Source organism: Cyprinus carpio, chromosome A6 (genome assembly GCF_018340385.1).
Source record: "Cyprinus carpio isolate SPL01 chromosome A6, ASM1834038v1, whole genome shotgun sequence".
NCBI lineage: Eukaryota > Metazoa > Chordata > Actinopteri > Cypriniformes > Cyprinidae > Cyprinus > Cyprinus carpio.
In genome coordinates this window covers 21,832,361-21,859,744 of record NC_056577.1, presented here as the reverse complement: position 1 = coordinate 21,859,744, position 27,384 = coordinate 21,832,361, and the positions used below count along the sequence as shown (strand labels likewise).

Genomic DNA, 27,384 nt, shown 5'->3' with positions numbered 1-27,384 from the left:
TCTTGAATAGCTTTTCATGTGCGTGTGCAAGAGGGTGTGTTTCTGGCTTTGTCAGCACGTGTCTGAATAAACTGAATGACCCATTCTAACTGTCTGGCTGACCGCTAGAGATAGCGCGAAGCCTCATGGGTAACTCAGTCTGTCTTATCTCCTCTCTCTCCTCACTACCCCTGAAGACTACTGTGCCCACAGGGATTTTCATTCACTGCCCATATTTCCACAGAATATTAAGCTGCACAACTTTCGGTTAGGAGCTCTATATGTTTTCAACAATGCTAATAATATTAACTGTTTCTTGAGCACCAAATCAGCATATTCTAAAGATCTCTGAAGGATCACATGACACTAAAGGCTTCAGGAATAAATTACATTTTAAAATATAAAAACATAAAATGGTTATTTTAAATTGTAATATGATTTCAGAGTATTACTCGTTACAGAAGTGGTGCTTAATGGCTGTAGCAGTGGAGCAGATGAATTTAGAGAGATTCTTTGTAATCTTGCAAAAAAAATATCACCAGCGTCTTCAGAGAGTTTTAGACAATGACAGCATAAATCCTCAGTTCAAGAATATAATATTAAAAAACGAATATATTATTATAATAAAAAAAGAAAAAATTGCCACCAGCAAATAATACCTCAAGACCTCTCTGATCGTTCTATAATTCTAAGAGGCATCAGAATAACACCCACACTGCTCTGACAGATGAACGTTCAGTGGATTTAACTGTAAGAAAGTGATGAACTCAACACTTTCTCGCAGGCACTATGAGCCAAAGGTCAGCTCAGACTCAAAAGATGGTGAGTTCAGACTGATGCACTCCCTGACGATAAAAGACACTCTCAAACAACCACGCAAGGCCTGTGGCCCAAAGCTCTGAGAATGATAGGAAACTGACTGACAGTGGAATAAACTACAATAACAAAGCAGAAATGCACACAGTCAGCATCAAGCTTAATTTGAGCACAAATTCATGTTTATTTCTTTATGAAGTCAAAATAAGAAAGAGCTCCACTCGTACTCTGTGCATGGTTCAACTCAACCAGACTGCAATGCAGTTCCTCCTGGGAAAATGAAGTTATGGAAGAACCCCAGGGAACGGGTGAGATTAGATTAACATATTTATCTAATAATGTAAATGATTTTCTTGGTGCGGGTGTGACATTGTTAATCTAAGCTGGGGAAATGAAATTTCTCAGATGCGCATCAGTACGCTCAAAGAAATAATCATTAGCTTTGCACAAACCACATTATATTAGGGAGGCAGTTTCAGTCAATAACGTCCGAGTGATGAGTTTCACAGTCAACTAAATTCAGGCATTCTTGTGAGTGGTGAGAATAATATGTGTGTCTAAGTGGCCATTGAAGCATCTTCCATTACTCCTTTCTCATTTACCTAAATGCATGAGAAGTTTGCATAAGCCTATAATGGCTAAAAATTCCTGGATACCCCACAAATAATGGTTTGACTATTCCGACTACAGTATGTCCATAACTAATAAGTAGTATCGGCCTCGAACCGATACCGGTATCTGGTATCGGCCTCGATACCCACATTTTCTAAAGTACTCGTACTCGTTAAAAGTCCCCCGATACCCCGGGGACCGATACCACGGTCTGAGAAATGTCTATGTTTGAGCGGCTTGTAAGGGGTTAATCAAAGGCGCCGACGCCGCCGAGTGCCCGCCCCCAGGCCCCGCCCCGGCTGCGGCTCAGAGCGGGGAGAAGGCGAGGCGAGACAACATGTCAGCCGTGTGGAACTATTTCAAAGTGAATGAAGACGACAAAACAAAGGCGGACTGCAAATTGTGCTCAGCGAAATTGTCCAGAGGAGGCTCAAAAGGTAGCGCATTTAACACAAGTAATTTAATCAAGCACCTAAAATCCCAACATGACAATGAGTACAAAGAGTTTACCCCACGCTTCTAAACCAACACAACCCACGCTGCAGCAAACTCTTGCAAGACGAGAGAAAATGTCCAGAGACAATCCACGTGCTGTGAAAATAACACAGGCAATTATCGAGTACATTGCATTGAGTGACCAGCCACTCTCGGAGGTAGAAAATGTGGGATTCCTGCGTCTCCTCCATGTTTTGGAGCCCAGATATGATGTCCCAAGCCGCCGCTACATGACTGACACAGAGCTTCCTAAACTACACGACTCCGTGAAAAAACATATCCACAGCCTACTGCAAGCCTCCTCTGCGTTTAGTTTCACCACGGATATTTGGACAAGCAGTGTTTAGCCCCGTGTCGCTAATTAGCCTAACCTCCCAATGGATAGACGAGAGTTTCACGCCGCAACGAGCCATATTACATGCGAAACAATTCCGCGGCTCGCACACCAGCGCTCTATAGCGCATGTGTTTTGAGGAAATGCTCCAGACATGGGGTATACCTAAAACATCAGTACATGTTGTGCTTCGTGACAATGCCAAAAAACATGATTAAAGCCATGAATGACGCAGGGCTCCCAAGTCTGCCGTGTGTCGCGCACACGCTCCAACTGGCTGTTCACGAGGGCTTATTAGCACAGAGGAGCATAGCTGATGCTATAGCAGTGGGGCGGAAAATAGTTGGGCATTTTTAAACATTCTGCCTTAGCCTACTCCCGCCTCGAGGACATTCAGGGACCAGCTCAACCAGCCAATAAAGAGACTGCAGCAGGACGTACAGACACGCTGGAACAGCACGTATTACATGCTCCAGTCCCTCATTGAGCAAAAGCGAGTGCTGGGGTGTATGTGTCCGAGCATGAACTCCCTGGCTATCTCACCGCTCACCAATGGGCTCTTATGGAGAAGACTGTTGCCATCCTCGCCCCCTTTTGAGGAACTAACTAAAAAAAGTGAGCAGCTACGACGCACTAGCCTCTGATGTCATCCCAGCTGTGACTGTGCTAGTGAGACTTCTAAAACAGAGAAACAGACGAGGACCACGGCGTCAAGACAATGAAAGCAACCTTACTGGAAGCTGTCAAGAAGCGCTTCAGTGACGTCGAGACCAATCCACTGTACTTCATCTCCACCATACTTGACCCAAGGTAAAGTCTGTGTGCTATTATGATAAACTACAGTACTAAATGTAAGATTAATTTCCATCTGAAATATTATATTATATTTTTGTACTAAATATACAATAAAAAAAAATACAACTAAAATACACAAATACAAATGTATGCAATATATATAATATGAAATATATTTCCCTTATTACTACCAGAAAGCCAAATGGCTGGCATTTATGACAGTGGTTTAGGGGAAACTAAAATCTGTCCTATTTTTCCACATATTAATACATTCATGAATTTTGTTCAGGTATAAAGATCGCTTCTTCTCCAACAACAACACTGCTCCGGAGGCCAAGCTGCACCTGAAGCAGGAGCTGCAGATGATGTCCAGAGCTGAGGCAGAGGAGAGTCGGGCAGAAGCTGCAGAACCTCCTGCTAAACTGTTCCTCAAGGCCCAGGCCAGCACTAGCAGCAGTCTGGACACTGTATTTGAAGAAATCGCTAAGGAGCAGCCCCAGGCAGCACAGCCGCTGGCAGCAGGTGCTGCCATTGAGCTCGACACATACCTCGGAGAGGCCCCAAGCCCTCGTGAAGACAGTCCTCTGAAGTACTGGGGTGTCAACAAAATTAGGTTCCCCACTTTGGCTAAAATGGCCCAGAAATACCTCTCAGCCCCATGTAGCAGTGTGGAAAGTGAAAGGCTTTTTAGCTCAGTGTCACACATTATAGATGAAAAAAGAAACAGGCTGACTGCTGATAATGCAGAAAAGCTACTTTTCTTAAAAAAAAACCTGCCACTCACTTTTTCTAAATAGGCTCCATTAAGTGAGTCGTCTTAGACTTGATGTTAATACCTACCTCAGTTGCACTATCTGCCGCAGTGTCTATGTTGGTGGATGTTGTTAGTTTATTCAAATATTGTGCACTAAATAGCAAAGATGTTTATTAATGCCCCTTGTGTTGTCCAAAGCGGCAGAGTTTACAACAAACTGAAAAAATTACTTGAGTTGCACTGTCACTGTTTAATTTTTTTTTATAATTATTTATTCTGTAATATTTTGCATACAACATGCTTTTCATTTTAAATAAATGTTCTTAATTCCAAACTAGTCCTTTGTTTTTTTTGTTAAATTTATATGACTAAAGCTGTTACCTGTAAATTGAAATCATGTTTTTTTTATTAAGTACTCGGTATCGGTATCGGTGAGTACTGAAATGCAAGTACTCGTACTCGTACTCGTACTCCAAAAAAGTGGTATCGGTGCATCCCTACTAATAAGGTTATATAATCAAGTGTAGTGCAGTCTGTCTTCTCTCTCTCTCTCTGTCTGTCTAATGTTCTATTGTGACCCATGCTGGCAAATGAGTAGGAATGCACACGTTCTAATTTTGAGCTACAGGCAAAAAAAGTAAAAAATTGTGATTTAATTTGATTTTGAGGCTTTCACAAAAATTAGTTCATTAAGCCCATGTCTAATGATCCCAATGCTCCAAATAATAATTTTAGAAGTTTAATTACCTTTATTTGTACGTTTTCTGAGAGCAGTACCTTTTCTCCATTGACTTCTCATGAAAAAGGTAATGCATTATTTGTTTCTTTCTTATATTTGTTCTACTGTTTTTTTTTTGTTTTTTTTTTGCATCTGTTCTTATAATAACAAAGATAAAAAAATAGCTATATTGTGATTACTAATATAGTAATTATAATTAGTAAAAGAACTGGAGGAAAAGATGCAACGTTGCTCTGTGATTTTGCTTTGGAACAGTCCGAAAACTTTAAATCGATTTTTCTCAAAATTGACTTTGCTGACTGTTGACATCAAACGGGTGTAGCTCAGTCATTTTTCACCCTGAAGGTCTTTTAATGGAGAATGTGAACATAAAAATAACTCATTTTTGAAAATTTGCTCATTGTGACTCATTTTGCCAGCACAGGTCACTATTGTTCATTCTGACCTTAAACCTTCAACATAAATGCTTTTGAAAGTATTTTCAAACATTCAAGGTTTTTCTTGACAACCTGTGTCTATTTCTATTTGAAATAAATGCTATTCTTTTCAACTTTCCATAAAAGAAAATTAACACTTGAGTAATGGCTGCTGAAAATTTAGCATCGCCATCACAGGAATAGATTACATTTTAAATAAATATAGAGAATAGAGTATAGTTATTTTAAATTGTAATAATATTTCACAATATCATTGTTTTTACTCTATTTGTGACCAAAATGCAGCCTTTGTGAGCATAAGAGACTTCCTTCAATAACATAAAAAAATAAATAAAAAACTTACAGACCTCAAACTTTTGAACTAGTGTGAATTAAAAAAGCCACTTAATACACTTCTGAATAGCTCACAACCCTGCTTACCTGAACTCAGGTAAACACTTTTGGGAATGAATTGGACTGCTGACTACAAGGCCACATATGTGCCTGAACTTAACTTTTCTGAGCCAATATAGCATCAAACCTTATTAAGCTGTGTGGCTGGTGTTGAAGAGTTTGGGTTAAGTTAGCTATAAAAAGTTGTGTTAGTCCTTGGGAAGGTCAATCTTAATCACAGTATGAGCCTCCAGGACTTCCAATAGATATACCTTTGTCACAAATGCTGACGGCTGCACACTCACATGCATCCAACAAGAAGAGGCAGCTCTATTGACGTGCTTATCGACAGCTTTCTGGAGAACGCTTTTGATCCACAGATACAGCTCTGTCCAGCACAGTCAAGGCCAGCAGCATTCTGCTCAACAATCCCAGCGTTTCAAGTTGAAGTTGAAGTACACAGTTTTTTTCTTATGCTTAAATACTTTTTCATAGCTCAGCTTAATATAGAGAGACAAGTATAGCAATATAAGACAAACATCCATTATTCATTACAATTAATCTCACAATTTTGCATAGTAAACAGCTAACTACAGTTAGCTTCCTTTTAAAAATAAATAAAAATACTAGGCCTTTGTACAATTATTAGGTTCAGTAATTTGTGTGGATTACACTTGTAGTGTACATTTATGCAACAGTTATATCAATCACACAAAACACTAACAAAAACAAAACAAAACAACACAAATAAATGTTTCCCTCAACATGCAGTGGTCATGCACGCATATTCAATAATAACTTAAAAAAAAAAAAAAAAAAAAACTTTTTTCACACTTTATGGGTATTAAGAGTATAGAAAAAGTGAAGGCATAGAATTAATGAATTATTTAATTAGGAGGCAGTTAGATGCTCATGGAAGAGATGAGTTTCTTGAAGATTGTGAGGGATTCGGCTGTCCGGATGGAGTTTGGTAGTATTTTGCATTTCGGCATTCTTTATTTTTGATTTGATTTCACCATACAAAGAATGCAAATTGATTAACTACAGCTCAGTTTCTGTCCGCACCAAATAATCTGATCACTTTTTAGAAATCACACAAAATTGTTTCAAAGCTGAAGTTTTAATGAAGATCAAGACCGCATCAGTAAGAACTCAGTTCACGTCATTTTTCCACAGATTCCTTTACAAACAGCACAATTTGACGCAGGATTTTTAGATTGATACTAAAAGACGTGCCGACTATATTGAATCCAACAGTAATATTGCGCCACACAAATGTGAGTATGTGTTTATTATGTGGTCACTATTGCTCTGTTATTACAGATCATTAGATATGTACTGAGTATTTATGCGTTTTAACCTAAATCACTGCATTTTCCATCTATGCAGGATGTAGGCTTTCAAACAAACAAATAGCAATGGCTGTTTATTTCGGAGTAACCTATCCAAACAGAGTGTTCTGATGAGGGGGGTCAGAACAGGACAGAAAATAGCTTCTAAATTAGGATGCTTTTTGATGTAAAAATCTTAATAACATTATAAGTGGCCCTCAGAAAACAGTACAAAATAATAAAAAAGGCAGTTCATGAGCCCTTTAAGCCTTTTTTAAAGAATATGATGCTAATGAAATGAAAGGCCACCTAAGTGTAAAGCTAGTTTTAGATACTTTTATCACTGTTACTTAACATACTTAAGTACACTTTTTATAAAAGTGCACTTTGTAATGTCAAATTTTACTTTAAAGAACATTCTAAATCATTATGTATTAGTATTTCTTTGTGCTCTAAAGATGTACTGTACACTTAATTTGATGTGTTAACTAAGGGTGTATTCACACCTCTCTTGTTTGGTTTAGACTGAATCAAACTCAAGTTCGTTTCCCCCCTTGGTGCAGATCTTTTGGGCAGGTGTGAATACAGCAATCGCACTCAGGTCCGGACTAAACAACCGTTCCGAAACCCAGCTGAAGAGGTGGTCTCGGTCCAGTTCCAAACGAACTCTGGTACACTTGAGAATTTCTGTCCAATGAATGGATGACCTTAGCACAAGTGTGGTTTTGTTTACTTGCAAAAAGGGCAGTGTGAAAGTGAACTACACCAAACAAAAAAATCTAAATTGTATTTGGTCCAGAGCAAAGCAAGTGACTTTCGTGGTGTGAATACACCCTAACATACTAAAGCATATGTAAAGTTGATTATAAATTTAACTGTAATTTGATATTCAATATTACATTTTTAATATATTTGAAATGTCCTAAAATGCAAAATCATTACAAATTCATTTAAAACAGAAATTACATTAAAGGGGTCATATGATGCAATTTAAATTTGCCCTTTCTCTTTGGAGTGTTACAAGCTCTTAGTGCATAAAGAAGATCTGTAAAGTTGCAAAGACTAAAGTCTCAAATCCAAAGAGATATTCTTTATAAAAGTTAAGACTTGTCCACGCCCTCCTAAAATGGTTCGTTTAAACACACCGCCACATGTCTACGTCACTGTGTGGGACGATTTGCATAACACCGCACAGATGTTCAAACAAGGAAACAAGGCGTAACTTTTATTCTCGCTGTAGTATTGTTGTTGCCACCACCGCCATGTTGTTGAGACGCTGTGTGTTTCATTGTGAAAGCAAAACTACTTTGTTTGGCCTTCCAAAAGAGGACCATATCCACATCGTCATCACTAGAGCTGATCTGTGCTGGTTGCTGAGGAAATACATCAACTTCCTGCTGTGGATCGCCGGATCGGCTTTCACCGTGGACGAAGTGGAGTCCAGCCCGGGGTTGTCACATTTGGTTGCCCGCTGGCCGCTCCGCACTCAAGCCCACAGTGTGTGACGCTGTGTGACGTATTTTATGAAGGACTGTTTCCTGGACCTGCAGAATAGCCTACAATGGGTCTGTGCTCAAAGGTTGTTCTATAAAGTGGGGCAGTTCCAACTTTGCAAAGACAGTCGGGCACTTCTGACTCACAGCCTGTAAGTAACTGAAACTCCTATTTCACAAGGGATGCAATGTTGCAATGCATGCTCATCTTCTTACGTCTTTCTACCTGACAATGATGTACAGTTTGTATAGTATGTAAGAGAAATGTAGCACCTCCCCTTAGCTCCACTCAGTCCCTCTTTAAATGTTAAAGAGTCACCAGTCAAATTGATTAGCATAGCAATTTCCCGTCAGGTTAGGACATCAGAATTAATCAGGGTCTCCCATACAAAGCTAAATATGACTGGGAGGTTTTACCATGATAAACTCTTACATTTCTCTCCCTCTCAGTGAGGGGACATTAGCAAGGCAGTTAATCAAAATCACATTAGCATACAGTACAGGCACCTTTAGATTATAGTGGCCCAGCCCCACAGGAGCAACGTGGACAGAATGCTGAAGAGATCCCAGCATACCTGCTAATGGGATCAAAGCATTTGGGTTTTAGATGGATTCAGGTCAAAACTGAGCTGGTCATTATACCTATATTTCTACACACACATACACACCTGCATCAAGTTGTTAAAGTGCATTTTTGCAGCATAAATCAGAATTATGTTCCCTTGTTCAGTGGCAAATGTGTCAATAAAATGAAGACAAGTGGATCAATGGAGTGAGACTGTTAAAACAATCCTGATTACCCACAGATGGGTTATTCAGGCTTTGTGTGTGGCACTGTTGATTGAGAGGGTTCACTCACCTCTGTTTACCTCTGTGCGTGCTGGTGACTGTCAATATTAGCATGTTAGCACATGTGATTTCTTTACATTTGTTTAACACCGTTTAGTTTTTAACCGCGTTAAAGGGATAGTTCACCCCAAAAATCAAATAAAGTTAATTAACTTTTTCCTAATATAAGGATCAGAAGGAAGGCAGTGCAAAGACTGTATTTTTTCACAACTTGGCACTGCACAGCAGCTTGTTGCATCTTGCACAGCACTGCACAGCATCTTGTCTTCGGAGCCATTTTTGTAATTTGGTTTCTGAGTATAGACCTGCGTTTACCTCTCATGTTATTTACACTATATGCTCAAATCGGTGGGCGGGGTTAAACAGGCAGTGATGTAGAAGTAGGTGTTGATCTTCTTCTGCGGAGGCGGTTCTTAGCCACATTATTATGTCATAAAGTGACACATTTCATAACCTGTCATTTTGGCAGATTGGCTTCAATATAAGCTGTTTTTAGACTAACTAAAACGTTTTGAGCCTTTGAAATGTATAGAATCTTTTATAGTACAATGACAACACAAATTTAACAAGAGGACATTTACTATACAAAGTTGATTGGTGATTCAAATATGTTTTTGTGCTCTATATGTCAAAAGATCAAGGGAATTTTGAATTCACAGTCCACAACCTCTTTAAGATTTAAAGTACAAGTCCACATTCAATACAATTAAGCAGAGTTCATATTCACAAAGGAATACTGTTGCAATTGAGGAAAAATGTGACTGTTCTAATGACTCATAATGCAGCAGGTTTCAATCTAAATATGAGCTTGAATGTATTTGAATATGTGATAATATAGCTTGAAAACAAATTAAAATCTTGAGCTCCATTCCATAGCAAATTACTGGGCAATCATTATTCATAAATTAATAATGCCCCTAAGCAGTACAGCAGAATGAGAGAAAATAATTAAGACAAGCTGAAAACTGGTGTGGACTCACAGCTAAGCTATAATAACGTTTGCATGGTGCTTTGCACCAATTCTAAGCAGTGATCCTTCTTAGACAGAAAAACCTTAGAAAAAAAAAACAAAACTTTGATAACACTCTCAATGGCTTTAAATTGTTAGTGCGTGATTTTAATCAAATAAACAGTTTAACGTTCAATTACTTTTTTTGACCCAAAGTGATAAGGTTGGTTAAAATTATGACATCAATTATACCCAGAATGATATAAAAGTAATCAATTGATGAGAGGTAGAAAATTACAACAATTACATTCATTCAGGCAGGGGAAGAAGATTAAAGTGGAAGGCGAATCCACCATGTGAGTGTTTCATATTCCATAGGAGACGGCTGCTCTGTAAGGCACGAGGAGACAGAGCTTCCATTTATATCAATAAAACTCTCCTGTGTCTCCACGTCACTTCACCACTCAACCCACAGGGGAATAAATCTGATACAAATCAGAGTGATATGGATAGAAATGGACAGAGATCAACAGAGCATTGGGGGAAGATGAAAAAAATATGGCAGAATGAAGGGATGAAAATGAAGACAACAAGAAAGAGAGAGTAAGCGCCACAGACTCATGACAGCAGGAAAATCAGCTGACGGGGAGGTTATATACATTTTGATGGCAATACAGTATAATACAATCAACAGTGTATCAGAAACAATATTGAGCCACACAATCTCACTAAGAGGAGGTAATAAACAGATGGTACTTTAACACTGAAAGACTATTTTCACTCAAAGAAAAACGTATCATGGTGTGACGAGTGGGGCGGGGCCTCGCTCTGTTCCCACGGCTCTCAGCCCCGCCCCACTCATCACACATGGTATTACCATGTTTTTGGATACATACCATTCTTTGAAAAAAGCCTATATATTTACATACACAGATTCAGACTCTTTCTCTCTCCATTTCGCAACATTACTGTTTTTATTGTATTTTTAATATAAACTTGATAAACAAAAGCATTAAACTTTCAAAAATAAAACAATTATCCCAAAAATTGTAACACTATTGTATATGAATAAAAAATAAATACAAATATATTGCAATTGTATTGATGTACTGATATTTTTATGTCAAGAATTATTATTTTCATGGGTTCGATGCCTTGTTCAATACCATGACTTAGGTGCCCTTGAGCAAGGCATCGAACCCCCAACTGCTCCCCGGGCGCCGCAGCATAAAATGGCTGCCCACTGCTCCGGGTGTGTGTTCACAGTGTGTGTGTGTTCACTGCTCTGTGTGTGTGCACTTCGGATGGGTTAAATTCAGAGCACGAATTCTGAGTATGGGTCACCATACTTGGCTGAATGTCACGTCACTTTCACTTTTTCACTTTTCACTTTCATTTGGGGAGTCGTGGCCTAATGGTTAGAGAGTCGGACTCCCAATCGAAGGGTTGTGAGTTCGAGTCTCGGGCCGGCAGGAATTGTGGGTGGGGGGAGTGCATGTACAGTTCTCTCTCCACCTTCAATACCACGACTTAGGTGCCCTTGAGCAAGGCATCGAACCCCCAACTGCTCCCCGGGCGCCGCAGCATAAAAAATGGCTGCCCACTGCTCCGGGTGTGTGTTCACAGTGTGTGTGTGTGTTCACTGCTCTGTGTGTGTGCACTTCGGATGGGTTAAATGCAGAGCACTAATTCTGAGTATGGGTCACCATACTTGGCTGAATGTCACGTCACTTTCACTTTTTCACTTTTCACTTTCATTTTCAGTGTTTCAGTCAAAAGGAGCATTAAGAGCAAGACTGTGAGAAATTAATATAAATGTAATAAAAATTATAAATAAAGAATGCACTTGCAGATAACTGCAGATAAGAAATAAGTGAGTAAAAGGTCACAATATACCACAGTTTTGTGAAAACAGAACTATGGTATTACCATCTGACACCATGACTGTACCATTGTACAACCTCGGCACTTTATATAAAAGAAGCAACAGAAAAACAAAGAAAGATGCTGATGAAAAAGCGGGTGGGCAGGGGTGTGTCCAGACAAATGAAGTGCATCACATGCCACTAATAACATCTTTGCTGTTAGCAGATGTGCTGATCCAGCACAAATAACAGTTTAAAACACACACAGGCAGAACCACATTTACAGCTTCATTAGCCTGTGGTGAGACATTTAAAGACACACTTCTCTCCAAACACGCACCTTATTGAAAAACGGGTTACTAAACCACGGGATGTGTCTGGGACAGAATAGATTTTAGACTGGGAGGGCTTAAGCTACTAACACACACTAGCCAGCAATCTAACTAAACAGCACCTTGTGATCGGCTACCCTTGTCTGTGTGCACACACAAGCACGGCCCTAAATTGATGTCTAGGGCAAACACATGACAGGAATCCTATAAGCTGTAAATCGATAGTCTCGGCCTTGCTTTAATTACACATTCTCTGGCTCTCAAGCGGGTCTCTACAGATTTGCCCCACTGGAGGTATAATCTTAACAATGAGAGGGGAAATACAGTTGATCATTGCACATGTGGGGATGTTTCTGAACTGCTGATATTTAACACATTTAAAAGAAATTAGAAATCATAATGTCAGGGAAAAAACAAGACTGGAGGAAAATTAGCAAAAGAAATAGCACAGTGCCCCATGGATGTATTGAATAATTCATGACTAAATATTGCTTCAAGAGGACAAAACCAAAACCAAAAACAATTTAATATATTCGAACATGCAAATAAAGATGATCTGAATACAAATCTCTATAGTCTTCCAAAATAATGTTTTTTCTTTCTTAATTCTCAAATTATTTTGAAAACATCATGAGAGCACAAAAACATATTTGAATCACCAATCAACTTTGTATAATAAATGTCTGCTTGTTAAATTTGTGTTGTCCTTGTTTTTGACTTCCAAACTGAAGAAGCTGTTTTCTACGGTTTTTGATTGTGATGTAGAAACACTTCAAGCCACATGCATGAAAAACAAGTCAACCCTTCTTCTGTTGCAGTCACGCCTGCGATTCATACTACACTCCCATGAATCATTAATGTTGCAGGCCAGTTTTGAAAGTCAAATGGCATCACTTCAAATGTTTGGCACTCATCTTGGGTTTATAATGATGGTTCCCCAATATATAGGTTTGTGGGGAGTCTCACTTCTGGCTGTATGCTCAGGTCAAGAGCGGCGGGTTGCTTTCTGATGCCCAGTGTGCATCAAAGCATTTTATGAACCGAGCCAGACACAGATGATTTTCATCTATTAAAATCACACAAAATGAACCTAGTTGTCCCTTGCCAGAGGGCATGTAAATAGGATTCCACATTTGGGACATCTCCAATGAATTTGGATTTAAAGACAGCAGATGCAAGGATGTAGACAGTGGAGCATGAGATGGGCAAATCTCAATTTACTCAAGAATTAATTACCAATAAAACAACAATTGTTTTATTACAAAACCACAGTTGTAATACTCTAGAAGGACACTGCAGATTAAAATGAAGGAGAAATTACGTTCATATATATATATATATATATATATATGTATATATATATATATATATATATATTAAGAAATACATTACTATATAAATATACAAAAAAAAATACACTTCATCTTAAAGTGCTCAGTAAATGAAATAAAGTTTTGTGACTCACATGACAAGTGTGTGTGGATGCGATTACGTGCAATTAAATATAGCCACAAGTGTGGTTTTCTTAAAAATAAAGGTAAATCTAAGCTTCTTTCCGGACATTTTTGAAACTTTAAGTGGGTGACTCAACACACAACAAAGGCTGAACTAATGAAAGCGGCTGCCTCTTTAAGAGTGCTAATTTGCTACATGCGTTATGGAACATTTGTCTGCCTGGGTCGCTCAGGTGAGCCATCCAGATTAAAGGATCTTCTGCAACACTGATACTGACATAAACTACAAATGAAGGTGGCTGCTGCTTATGAAGGTCTGATCGCCCGCAACACAAAGCTGCTTTTTCACAAACAAGGATGAAGAAAAAGACATGCATTAACTATTATCAGTGTGTAACACATTCATATTTACTTGTTAAATGAAAAAGAAGAAACGAAAGAAAGAAAGAAAGAAAGAAAGAAAGAAAGAAAGAAAGAAAGAAAGAAAGAAAGAAAGAAAGAAAGAAAGAAAGAAAGAAAGAAAGAAAGAAAGAAAAAAAGAAGACAATGTGGCAATTTTATTAGATTCTGTTATGAAGCAGTTACTTCTTAGTAATCTGGCATTAGCAGTCTTTTATTATTATTTATTATTTTTTTCTGTTGTTGCTCAGTGTTGCCTCCAGGCAATTTACCTAAAATACTAGATCAAATACTTTTTTATTTTTATTTTACATTGTTTTTATAATACATGCCAGGTTTGAGGATTGTTATTAGTTAAATAGCATTATTAAAATTGCACTATAAGGTGATACTGTAAGCACAGTGTTCATTCTTGTTCTGTTTCTGTATGATGTGAGAATGAGTGAATATTGGTATTGTGCTCATATCCATTCATATTGTAAGCATCATTTTACAAGATTTTGTGTATACATAAATATGATGTGGTTTATAAGAACATTTGAGAGAAAAATAATCTAATGCAACTACTTCATTCAACAATAACCTTACATCATTAAACAGCAACATCATTATTCTAGACTGTTAGCAGTTTTGTAATGTGAAATGTTTGCATATATCAAGTCAATGAGTACAGTATTATACACTGATATTTTTCCTACAAAGAAATCCAGCCACACACATCAAACTGACATCACACCATAGTGCTGATTCAATGGCAACCCTGTGCAAGACGGTCATTAAGACCTAAAGAGACTTGAAATAGTGATATGGCGCTAGGCTGAAAGCACTGATGGAGGATCAGTAGGGAACTGGTGAGATCAAGGGTCAATAAGTGCAAGTAAAAATGAAATTGACGGAATCACACAAAGGATGTTCAGAGAGCATTTTTAGTAAGGCAGATGTCCAAAGCAGATCTTTTTCTGCAGATCGTGTCCAGTGGGGCACAATTAGGCATGCTATCCATTCATCATGTTGATCAATTCACGAGTGATCGGTGTCGAGGCAAACACTGCAAATCTCTTGAGATTACAAGGGAAGTCGACAGCTTCCTGTTCCTTCTGACCTCTGTTGGCTTTTGTAAACTTGTAAAGGTGTCATGTTTATTTATGACCTCCTCTACAAGAAGATACATGCATACAAAGGACATTTTAACTCAATGCACACCCACAAATGCACTCATGCCTGTCAAACTGACCATGCAAGTAAGTACAGGCCTGATGTCCATGTTTCCACGTCTTCAACCAATTAAATGTGCCTGGAGGGAATAAAGCCTCTTGACCCAATCCAACCAGTCCTTTGCACAGTCTGAGCAGCCCACTTTAAAATCCCAGAGTGCTTCACAGCCAGTTAATGTCACTTTGACATGACCTGCTCTCATGAGAAGCCTCAGTCTTTGATAGGTTTAGTTCAACACTAATTAGTCCGACAGTCTGGGAAAACAAACAAAAGCAACGCTCTTATAAGATATAAGAGAGTGCGAAGAGCTATTCTAATATGTAATTGAGTCTTTGTTTTAGACAAAGTGGAATTCTAAATTGGTTGCTGAATTGGTTTATTACTCTATATAAGAAGCCCATACAAATTTTCATGTACCCTGTCATATTTATAAGCCAAGTGGAGTTTGAATATAGCTTCCAAAAAAATAAAAAAACTTTATATATATATATATATATATATATATATATATCCATAATGTAATGAATATATATATATATGTATATATATATATATATATATATATATACACACAGGTCCTTCTCAAAAAATTAGCATATTGTGAAAAAGTTCATTATTTTCCATAATGTAATGATAAAAATTAAACTTTCATATATTTTAGATTCATTGCACACAAACTGAAATATTTCAGGTCTTTTATTGTTTTAATACTGATGATTTTGGCATACAGCTCATGAAAACCCAAAATTCCTATCTCAAAAAATTAGCATATCATGAAAAGGTTCTCTAAACGAGCTATTAACCTAATCATCTGAATCAACTAATTAACTCTAAACACCTGCAAAAGATTCCTGAGGCTTTTAAAAACTCCCAGCCTGGTTCATTCCTCAAAACCGCAATCATGGGTAAGAGGTTAACCCAGAAGGCCATCATTGACACCCTCAAGCGAGAGGGTAAGACACAGAAAGAAATTTCTGAACGAATAGGCTGTTCCCAGAGTGCTGTATCAAGGCACCTCAGGGGGAAGTCTGTGTGAAGGAAAAAGTGTGGCAAAAAACCGCTGCACAACGAGAAGAGGTGACCGGACCCTGAGGAAGATTGTGGAGAAGGACCGATTCCAGACCTTGGGGGACCTGCGGAAGCAGTGGACTGAGTCTGGAGTAGAAACATCCAGAGCACCATGCACAGGCGTGTGCAGGAAATGGGCTACAGGTGCCGCATTCCCCACAGAGAAGCAGCACTGGACTGTTGCTCAGTGGTCCAAAGTACTTTTTTCTGATGAAAGCAAAATTTTGCATGTCATTCGGAAATCAAGGTGCCAGAGTCTGGAGGAAGACTGGGGAGAAGGAAATGCCAAAATGCCTGAAGTCCAGTGTCAAGTACCCACAGTCAGTGATGGTCTGGGGTGCCATGTCAGCTGCTGGTGTTGGTCCACTGTGTTTTATCAAGGGCAGGGTCAATGCAGCTAGCTATCAGGAGATTTTGGAGCACTTCATGCTTCCATCTTCTGAAAAGCTTTATGGAGATTTCGTTTTTCAGCACGACCTGGCACCTGCTCACAGTGCCAAAACCACTGGTAAATGGTTTACTGACCATGGTATTACTGTGCTCAATTGGCCTGCCAACTCTCCTGACCTGAACCCCATAGAGAATCTGTGGGATATTGTGAAGAGAAAGTTGAGAGACGCAAGACCCAAGACTCTGAATGAGCTTAAGGCCGCCATCGAAGCATCCTGGGCCTCCATAATACCTCAGCAGTGCCACAGGCTGATTGCCTCCATGCCACGCCGCATTGAAGCAGTCATTTCTGCAAAAGGATTCCCGACCAAGTATTGAGTGCATAACTGAACATAATTATTTGAAGGTTGACTTTTTTTTGTATTAAAAACACTTTTCTTTTATTGGTCGGATGAAATATGCTAATTTTTTGAGATAGGAATTTTGGGTTTTCATGAGCTGTATGCCAAAATCGTCAGTATTAAAACAATAAAAGACCTGAAATATTTCAGTTGGTGTGCAATGAATCTAAAATATATGAAAGTTTAATTTTTATCATTACATTATGGAAAATAATGAACTTTTTCACAATATGCTAATTTTTTGAGAAGGACTATATATATATATATATATATATATATATATATAGAATTAATTAATTAATATACATAATATTTCTAATCTAACATCTAATAATAAATAAACAATCCAATTATAAACAAATTTGTATATTTTTATTTATATACCTACATATATATATAAGGGACATAGCATGTTTTAAAATGTGACTTTTTATTATTTAATGATACATTATTTATAAACTGATATATTTGTAGAGAAAGGTCTCAGCTAATGAACCATGTAAGGGAACAGGTTTTTCAGAAATCTTCATAACTTGCTTTGTGTCAACTCCGTCAGACATATTAATAAGCGTAATATTTTAATTTGATCCACCCAATAACAGCGTGAAGTATGCGATTATGTAATCATGGTATTCAGTAAAGGAGCTGAAGTGATGGTATTTTTCCTGTTTTCACACTATTATAAACAATCAAATTCCTAAATTTCTTAATTTTCCACCATACTTTTTAATATTAAACATATATTACCTATGTTCTTTGAGAACATAGACATATTATCATGTAGTTCTGTTCATGTTTTACTATTTTAAAACAATACATTGAAAAAAGAATAAGAATTCAAAATTAACAGAAACCTTGATCTGACAGTGTTAAAAAATTACATAGTTGACAAAAATGACAGAGTTGACAAAGGTTCAACTGAGGTAACAACAACTGATTGGCAAGACAACAAATTAAAATAACTATCTTATTTTTAAACTGATATTTCATTGAATACAATAATCTGTCTAGTGGATGTCTCAATCTGAGTCTTCAGTAGCTCACAAAATACAAGAAGTTTATGTTCGGTTCAGTGTAATGGTCAGCATTATTATGTGCTGCCCTGTAGCAGCAACAGAAATGTTCCTAATACGAATCCAAAGGATCTGTAGGCTGTCTTTAAACCCCATCAGTTACGAAACTGTATTTGTGCCTGATCTGCATAACTAAAGCAGTGTGCAACTAGCATGTTCGCTCTCTATGAAGTCCATTACATCAGGATTTACTATTGCTGTGATCTCATGTGAGTGACAGGTTGTAAAATAAATACATAAATAAATAAGGCATGTAAATCAAGCCAAATATGTACTGTATGTAAATAAAATAATGAAACGACATTAGAATAATTCCCCATATGCAAAACATATAATATATTATATCACTATATTAAGAGTTTTGTGAGCATTTGTCAACTGCGTCAGCTTACAAGTCAACACCGTCAGACATAAAACCAATGGCTGAAAGGGTCATCCCTTTGGCCTTCATTTGGACAAACTCCTGTTGCAGGGTATCAGACACCTTAGAGCTGCCCGCAGTCTGAGTGCCAGATTAACACCACTAACTTGGAGGTATCTGTAAGTGTTCTCTAATTTTAATTAGAGTTCTTTGTCAAATATCTATTTAATTATTATTATTATTTTTTTTTTACTGTGCTTCAGAATACAATTCATTTTTGAAATATGCTTAAAAAACCGCCCTTCTACTCCTGTTAGAATAACCTCAAATAGGACTAAGCAGTAACTTTGAAATTGAAGGTTGTTCTCTAATTTTGATCTCCACTGTATAATACCTACATTCGTTTTTGATCAAGTCTTATTATTTGACCTGCCCATGTTCTCAAAAACTCTGAGCTGTGCTCATAGGAGTTTGATTCTGGCCTGTGTAACGTCCTGATCCCATAGTGTTCTCTTCTAGTGCTTGAGCTCACTCTGATAGTGAGAAGAGTCAGCACTGATGGGTGCTAAATTAAAATGCAAGCACAAACCGTGTGACTAAAGAGCAACCAGGCTGCGCTGATGCCCCGCTCTGGCAGCCGGGAATGGAGCGTGAGGCCGGGAGACTGGGGCTTGCTCTTGGGCTGCAGCAGTGATCTTGGAGTGTGGCCACATGGGAAATTACTTCAGGGACCTGCTGCCTGAAGCATGAAATTGAACACATCCGGTGCACCTGACTGGATCCCTCCATAATATTTTAAATAATTATGTAGCAAAACTCTGTGCAAGGTTATAAAATGCCCAGGCCTTTGTCTCCCGGCTCAACTTGTCACCTATCAACATGAAATCAACACAGTCTTGTGAATGAGAAAATGTCACAATGATAATGCAAACTGACAAAAACCTTACAAATAACAAAATAAAAGAGTTCACTGAATCTAATTCCACTGTAATATCTATTCAGGGCTTTACTCATCTCCCACAAATGTTATGTCTTAACAACCATACTTTGTACTTACAAAGTCGATCGAGTTTAATAAATAGTGTGAAATGTTTTACATTTATTAAACTACTCTGAACAAGCTAAAAGCAAATGACCTCTGTTATCTCATGAAGTGGTTTGTGATAAAACCAACTCAATTGGTTGGGGTGCACCAACCAATTTCTAATGAATGAACCCAATCAGACTCATGATCTCAAGATCAATCTTGGAGATGGACACATTTTTGAGAGCAACATTAGGGACAGAAGTTAATTAAAAAATTAGCCAAAGCAGAATTTGAGAATAAAGCAGGAAATGATATATAACATACACAGAAATACAAGATTACATCTTTGAGTGTAAATAAAGAGAAACATTGCCACACATTGATTGAGGACATTGTTCTCAAAAGCAGTGGTCTTGCAAGCATGTTGAATATTTTCTATACTGTGTGTTTCTTGAAAAAAAGTTTACAGAAATATTTTAATTTTCTCACTTAGTAGCCAATTACAGTCCAATGTACAGTAGGCAGTCTGTCTTTGTTTCTCTGGATTCAATCAACACAGAAAGGTGTGCAGCACTGAATGCGAAGTGTAACTTGTTAGAATGTCATCTAACAATTGCAAGTAAATCTAATCTATAATGTCAAAAAATGAATATCCAGTAAATTACTGCAAACTGACTTTGCATTTACAAGGCATTTACAAGGTTTAAAAAATAATTAAAATATTTAAAGTTATTGCATTAGCAAGCACCACTAATTAAGCTCCTCACAGTCTATCATAATTCACCATAACAAGATTTCTTGTCCAGGTCTGTATAAAGAAATAAAGGCTTAACAATAAAAAAATTTGACCAGAGACCCATCCATATATTCAAATCTATCCTGCAACAGCTGCAGGGACCAAGAAATGACCCTTCAACCAATCCTAATTTTCACACACACACACACACACACACACACACACACACACACACACACACACACACACACACACACACACACACACACACACACACACACACACACACACACACACACACACACACACACAGCACTGTAAATGTGCCTTTCAAATACACACAAGCACTCACTTCATCAAGCTGATTAATTACCACCCAATCACAGCAAGGTACTCACCTCATTTTTCATAATCATGCCAGCATATGATTCCAGATTTGGTTTTGAACAAGCACCTGGGTCATGTCCGCACGCTCCTGTTTATTACTTTTTAATGCAACCATAATGACTGCCCCGCTGTTCCCATTGATCAAGATCCCATACTGAGAAACCACAGACACCGGGCTGTTTTTCAATATTACTGACGTAATATTACCAGGTTGAGCACAACATGATAGTCTGCTGTAATGACATGCCAGTACTTATATTCTGCATTACCAGAGGGAGGCTAACGTTTGGGGAATCTAGACCTATCTGAGGCACAAAGAGGTGTTTGTGTGAAGAAGCCGTGAATAACTATGATCCATGTGTTCAAAGGCCTCTACAGAGGTTCTCCTTCTATCAGAGCAAAGCTGAGAGCAATTTTGAAAAGAAATCTAACACAGACAAAGGGATATTGGGACAATGTGTCTGGATACCATTGCAAGCTTTGACCTTGGACTATCAGGAATACATGTATGTATGTGTGTGTGTGTACTGTATGTCTAGAAGCTTTACGAGTGCCTTTATTTCAGTGCATTTGATTAGCATTTAGACATGCATGTGGGCTGATTTGGATGGACATTAACAAGTAAATCACGCAAAAAATCAAGCAAAATTTTATGTAACGAACATTTCGGTGGTGGAATCCACATCATACTTGAGACAAATGGCAGTAACACACAGAATTTCACACTTGTCCATCATATGGTGACCGTCTCTGTGGGTGGGAGCTCTGAAACTAGCACAACCTGCATCTGTTTATGGCACAGTTGTTACTGACATTCTATTTAATTTCTATAGTCATGCAGAATAAGTACATACTGAAGAAGAGGGGCAGCAGGAAGGATCTAATCAAATAATGAAAATTGCAAAAGCAAAAAAAAAAAAAAAAAAAAGTAATTGTATATAGATGTGTGTTTTTTTTTTTTATTATTTTTATTTATTTTTTTGGGGGGGGTCTATAATCATAAATAAATAAAAAATATTAAAATCAAAAATTAGTTGTTTTAAATGCTACAAGTGAATTTAGGCATCACAAAGTAGAGTGAAATATTGTTTTTTTTTTTCATTTAACAGTGTTATTATATTTATGGTGTTTTTTAAGATTAACTATACGTGAACGACATATGATGGCAAAGGTTATATACATGTAAAAATCAGGGAAAAATTATCATGAACATTTAAATATCCAATAGTAAACGATACCAAAATAATAATAATAATAATAATAATAATAATTCAGCCAATAACCAATTTGATATTTATATTTTGTGCATACTTAACCATCTTCAAAACAGAAACTGTTATTTATGGTTGTTAATTAAATTTTGTGTGAAAAAAAAACACATCAAAAGACAGATGTTAAAATCTCACTGTTGTATACTGAACGTTTTTACAGTGTAGAAAGTCAATCAGATATTCTACGCATACAGAAAATTTGCATACTGTTCAGAGTGAGCACACTATAGTATATAGCACTGAAGTATGCATTTTCCAAACATAGTCTAGGTCTCCCTCATCCTTTCCTGGCTAGGATGCTGTAGCCAGAAGAGAAAACACACCCAAATCATAGTTGATCAAGTTTTCAACTTGATCTTGCGATCACTAAACTGGAAGCTCCACTTTCCTTCGGATGTCAGGAAGCAAAAGAAAGTGAGACAGAACTGCTCCTGGCTCAGAAGTGAAGTAAACAACCCAATCAGAGCACAAAGAATATGTGTAAAAATGGGATTTGCACATGATCTGAGTGGACAATATCAATTACTAGTACACAAGAGAGTGAGTATGCCAGTGGGCATTAGCATTACTGCTGCCAATTAGCAGCTGGAGCCTAATTCAGCCAACGGCAAAATCACATCACATGACCAGTGAGAAAAACTCAGTCCACATCTTAAAATAACAACTATGGAGATCGCCAAACAGCCACAGGCAATCTTTCATAGAAAAACTAAGTAAAAAGAACTGGATGCATGCAAATAAAAGTCAAAACTCCACTAACATAGTTTATGTGCATGACAAATAGGTTTACTACAACAGAGAAGACAGTCTAAATATATAAATATGCAGTAATCTGTGCATTTACACAGCCTTTGAAAGTAGAAACATATAGGGTAAATTCCAAATGGTGTTATTAAAATAATACAATATGAAATAAATGGGCAATAATGGATGCAGAAGCATTATCTGCCAACAAACACACATTTTAACTGCTATAAATATGAATTTACTGCTACTTTATCAAGATAGCATTCTGATTTAAATCAAAGTGTCAAAATATCTGATCTGTTTACTGGGCTTTGCAGTACAAATGCACCCTAATAGACCCTTTGAAATCATTCCAATTTTATTACATTATAAATGCCCTTACTGTCCATTTTGATCAATTTAATGCTGCCTTGCTAAACAAAACTTGAAAAACTTAGTAGTGTAACTTTAACAATTAAATTTTATGCTTTTACTTGGACAAAACAATCAGAATCAGTCAACAGAATAAAACACACACACACACACACACACACACACACACACTCATACACTCACTCATACTCACTGCAGGTGGAGTCTGCTTCATCCGAACCATCTGAACACTCTGGTTCTCCATCACACCTCCATCGGGCCGGGACACACTGCCCATTCTTACATGCAAAGTCTGTTGTGGCACATGTCTTTTTTGCTGTTGAAGAAAAGAGAGAAAGGTAAGTATAAGGGCATATGCATTAAGGCTATATTTACACAAGAGGTCTGTTTAAGGTCAAAGGTCAGTTCAGATGTACCAGCCTTTTCACTTGTCAAGCTTAAGTAGAAGGAGAAATTACTTTTTCCAACAACAGTGAAACACACCACACTACTAAATCTAGTCTGCAGGAGATGCCATGACAAAATTAGATCACTTGAGAAACACTGATAGAATTGCACATGAAAACAACTGTTCTGGTGCAGAAATAGAGAAAAACGTGAGCAGTAAAAGCCTCATGCTTTAGATTTAAACAACAAACGGCAAGCGATAGGAGACTAAGTGCACCATGTGTCTCTGTCGTTTCTTCGTATTGCATTTATAGTTTTTTATATGGGAAGAGAATTTGAATGAATTGAACACACAGCTCCAGTGGGAACAATTACAAAGGCCCAGGTACACATCACTGTGAATTTGTGAACCCTTACTTTTGTTTGTGTATGTGTGTGGATGAAGTCTAGTTAATTTGCAGCTGGGTAAAAGAGCCTGAAGGGAGAGCAATTGATGATGTTGTCAGCTCTCTGGGAGGGATACCAATAAGAGCTTTATCAGTCACAGAGGACACAGTGATTTAACAGCAGTGCCTGGTCTGGGTGGGTGTGATATTCTCGAATGCCAAATATTAATTCTGCTTTTTTCCCTGCGCAATTGATACGCCTATAGTAAATCAATCAGCTGAAACAACTTACTTTTATTTATTTATTAGTTTCTAAAGGTAACATGAAACCTGAAACATTCTGAACCCATTTTGTTTCCATAATCTTATGTAATTCGAGAGAAAATAGGACAACATCCAGACCAGAATAAATCTTTTGGCAACTGATTGGATGACAGAAGGCATTTGTATCATCAGCTGAAAAAAATAGATAAGTTGTATTAGAGGCTAAACAAGTTATTACATCCTGATGAAAATGTGGAAAATGTGCAGATCAAACAGATAAGAGGTGAAAATCATGAAAACCAAGCAAAAGACAGCAGAATAAGTCAAACAGTCACCGAGTTTTAACAAACCAGACTGAAAGAGATATTCTGCGAAATTCTTCTTTGGAACGGTGAGCAAATCCCAGGCCCTTGCCTCCCATCAGAACAAGAAGATTTCTCTATCTCCCCAGCCAAGCTACCTTACACTGAAACAAGCCTGGAGATTTAGCAACTTGCACATCATAGGGGCCATGTTACTCTGCCCCTTATCTTCCTCTGGAACCAAAGGCAGTATGTTATGGGTTGAGCACCTCCAAAGACTACAGAGAGAGGGGGTGAGTGAGCTCTGAGCAGCGCTTAATTGCCAAAAATCCTTCACTAGCCTTATCTCAAGGACAAAGCTTGCCCTTGTCACACCCTTCATTCCTTTCAAACTGAACATAATATTAATTTTCTTCAAGGTAAAGTGTATAATTTTGTTCATTGTTAAAGTAAGCCATTTGTAGGTTGATTCCACAAAATACCAAACACCAAGAATTATACAGTACTTGTAGAGTGTCGTAATTAGATAAAACACTGTAATTACTAGTAATTAATTGCACCTAACATTAAGATTTGTAATAAAAAATATATATATTCACACTGCATCCCCTGTAAATGTATGTAGAAACAACATAAAGACAATATATTTCAAATATTTGTTCAATGGCATCTTTTTGCTAAGCACTATGAATGAAGGCAAATATCTCAGATAGAAAATAGTGAAACTGATATCTCTTACTAGATTTTTATCAATTTCTGGGGAAAAAATAAGTGTTGTATCATATCAATTCAACACTGCAGTAAAATTTGTGCCATCATTTGTTAACATATTGTTAGCATTTATTATAGAACATTAAAAATATAAGCATTTCATTTAATGAACTAAAAACAATCTTCACATAAACCTATTATAATGTCACATTTATAAGCCTTTGATACAGTGTGTTTTATATAGTGTATATTGTAATTTAGTGATGTTTCTGTCTCTTTCAGTATCAGCTCTCTCTGTTTGAATGACAGCTGTCAGATCATTTCACCCCAATAAGTTTATTCTGCACATTAATGTTCACAATAAATAAGAAAATTACTAGTTAAATATATTTTATGCGAGGATCGATTGTTTTGATACAACATCAGTATCGCACATATTTACGGCAACCCTATATATAATATAAAAGAAACATTCCTTCCTATCCCTCAATCAATAACAAAATGTAAGCCTATACTTTGGCTTTCAGTGAATATACTGGCTCACTGTAATATGCTTAAAATTATCCACAGAAGCAAAAATCATTGCTTGAAGTACTGCCAGATGTTGCTGATTTGGAGGGTGGAAGGGAGCTGATGTGTAAATTGGGGGTTATGTTGCGTTGGTTTGAGAACACGGGCGAGCTCAAGTGTTGGTTTTACTAATTTTCCTGTAGGACTGCCAATGCAGGCAGGCAGCTTCAAGCACCCACTCATGGGATGTGCTGATTAAAAGATGGTATGTATTACAAGCAGCAAATACTTCATTATGCAGATTTTCACACTAGGCACACATACATAAAGATTGCATGTACAGTGCCTTGATTTGTGAGCCATACAAAAATCATAAATCATGCACAAGGCTGCGCAAACAATAAGCGCACACGCCCTGACATACAACAATCATCACGTGTCATATATAAACATCAGGCCTGTCGCTGTGCAAATGTTATGTTTCTCTATTTCCCTGGGACTTCCAGGAACTGAGTGTGTAATAGTGTGTCGAAACAAAGCAAGAGATGTGTGTGTGTGTGAGTTTTCTGCAAAAGTAGGCAAAGCCATGACATTCGCAAGGTCCCATGCTTGAGAGACCACACTGATTGATTACTGACGGACTGCTGATCTGTGATGGTTAGCGGTAGGTGACCTCTTTGTGTCCGCTGCCAGCGTTCCACAGAATGAGCAGTCTGCACGGGACACAACTGCAGCTCAAGGTCAGCATCCTTCAATATTCACAAACCATTTCCTCCAATACTTCACAGGGAACTACAGTCTAAACAAGCTTGACACCTTCAGCTTCTTAAAAAACTGCCAAATTACCAATGCAATTTTAAAAAGCAATGAAGCAGATGGGAAACTGTCATTCAATCTACTTCAGAATGCTCTAAAGAGCTACTTAAACACTATGAGCTATGCACTTTATTGCTTACTTTGTGCTAACAAAATAATGCCTGAAGCTGGTTAAGACGTGAACAGCTTTTTGAAGCAGTAGTCATTTATAAGATTCTAGGCACTCTATGCTGATCTAATGCTTGTTAAGTTTGATGCAAAATTCAATAGTCTAAGCAGCTGGAAGAAATAAATGAGTGATATCAGATCAGAGATCTATAGCGTGCTGTTTGGGGAGGTGCTGTGATTGACTGGCTGTGGTTTATGTGGTTCTGAGTACTCGTTTGAGATAAGAGAGCCCACCTATTATAGGATAAGGCAATCGCAGAGCCATCTTGAGCAGGGCTATAAACATGGACAGGTCATAATCGGAAATGGAGTCTGTGAAGAGAGGCGCCTCAGTGGGTCACCTTTTTCTGGTGGGATCCCTTTATTTCTTTATTAAAATCATATAACATTTTAAGCACAATGCTGGCATGAAGGATAAGCGATATGTCGAATGTTTGGAATATATTGTTGAGGATTTTGTTTGCAACAGAATACAATATAAACAAATCTAAGGTATAAATATTAATAAATTATTCCTCCTATAATAATATGATTATTACAAAATGTGACTAATATTTTTTTTAACTGTGTATTATTATTATTATTATTATTATTATTAATGTAGTTCAATTTCGCTACTAGACATTTTTAATTTTCTAAGCATTTAATTTACTTACACAGAACTACGTGCAATTCATACTCTAGTAATCTGCCTCCCACTAAAGCCTAGTTCTGTAAGATTCACTGTCTGTTTTATACAGTACTGTTTCTGAGACCCATACTTATGTAGCACACACAAACTGCGAAA

At 37.5% G+C, this 27,384-nt stretch overlaps 1 protein-coding gene across 6 annotated transcripts in view; it reads right to left on the bottom strand.

Annotated features, from left to right (window-relative positions):
* LOC109049272 (low-density lipoprotein receptor-related protein 8-like) overlaps positions 1–27,384 on the bottom strand; it is a 154,511-nt gene that overhangs the window by 57,717 nt on the left and 69,410 nt on the right. For all 6 annotated transcript variants that reach the window (XM_042758436.1, XM_042758439.1, XM_042758437.1 and 3 more), the window contains exon 3: positions 23,247–23,369. In XM_042758436.1, coding sequence (XP_042614370.1) covers positions 23,247–23,369 — 123 coding nt within the window. The remainder of the gene's footprint in view (positions 1–23,246; positions 23,370–27,384) is intronic.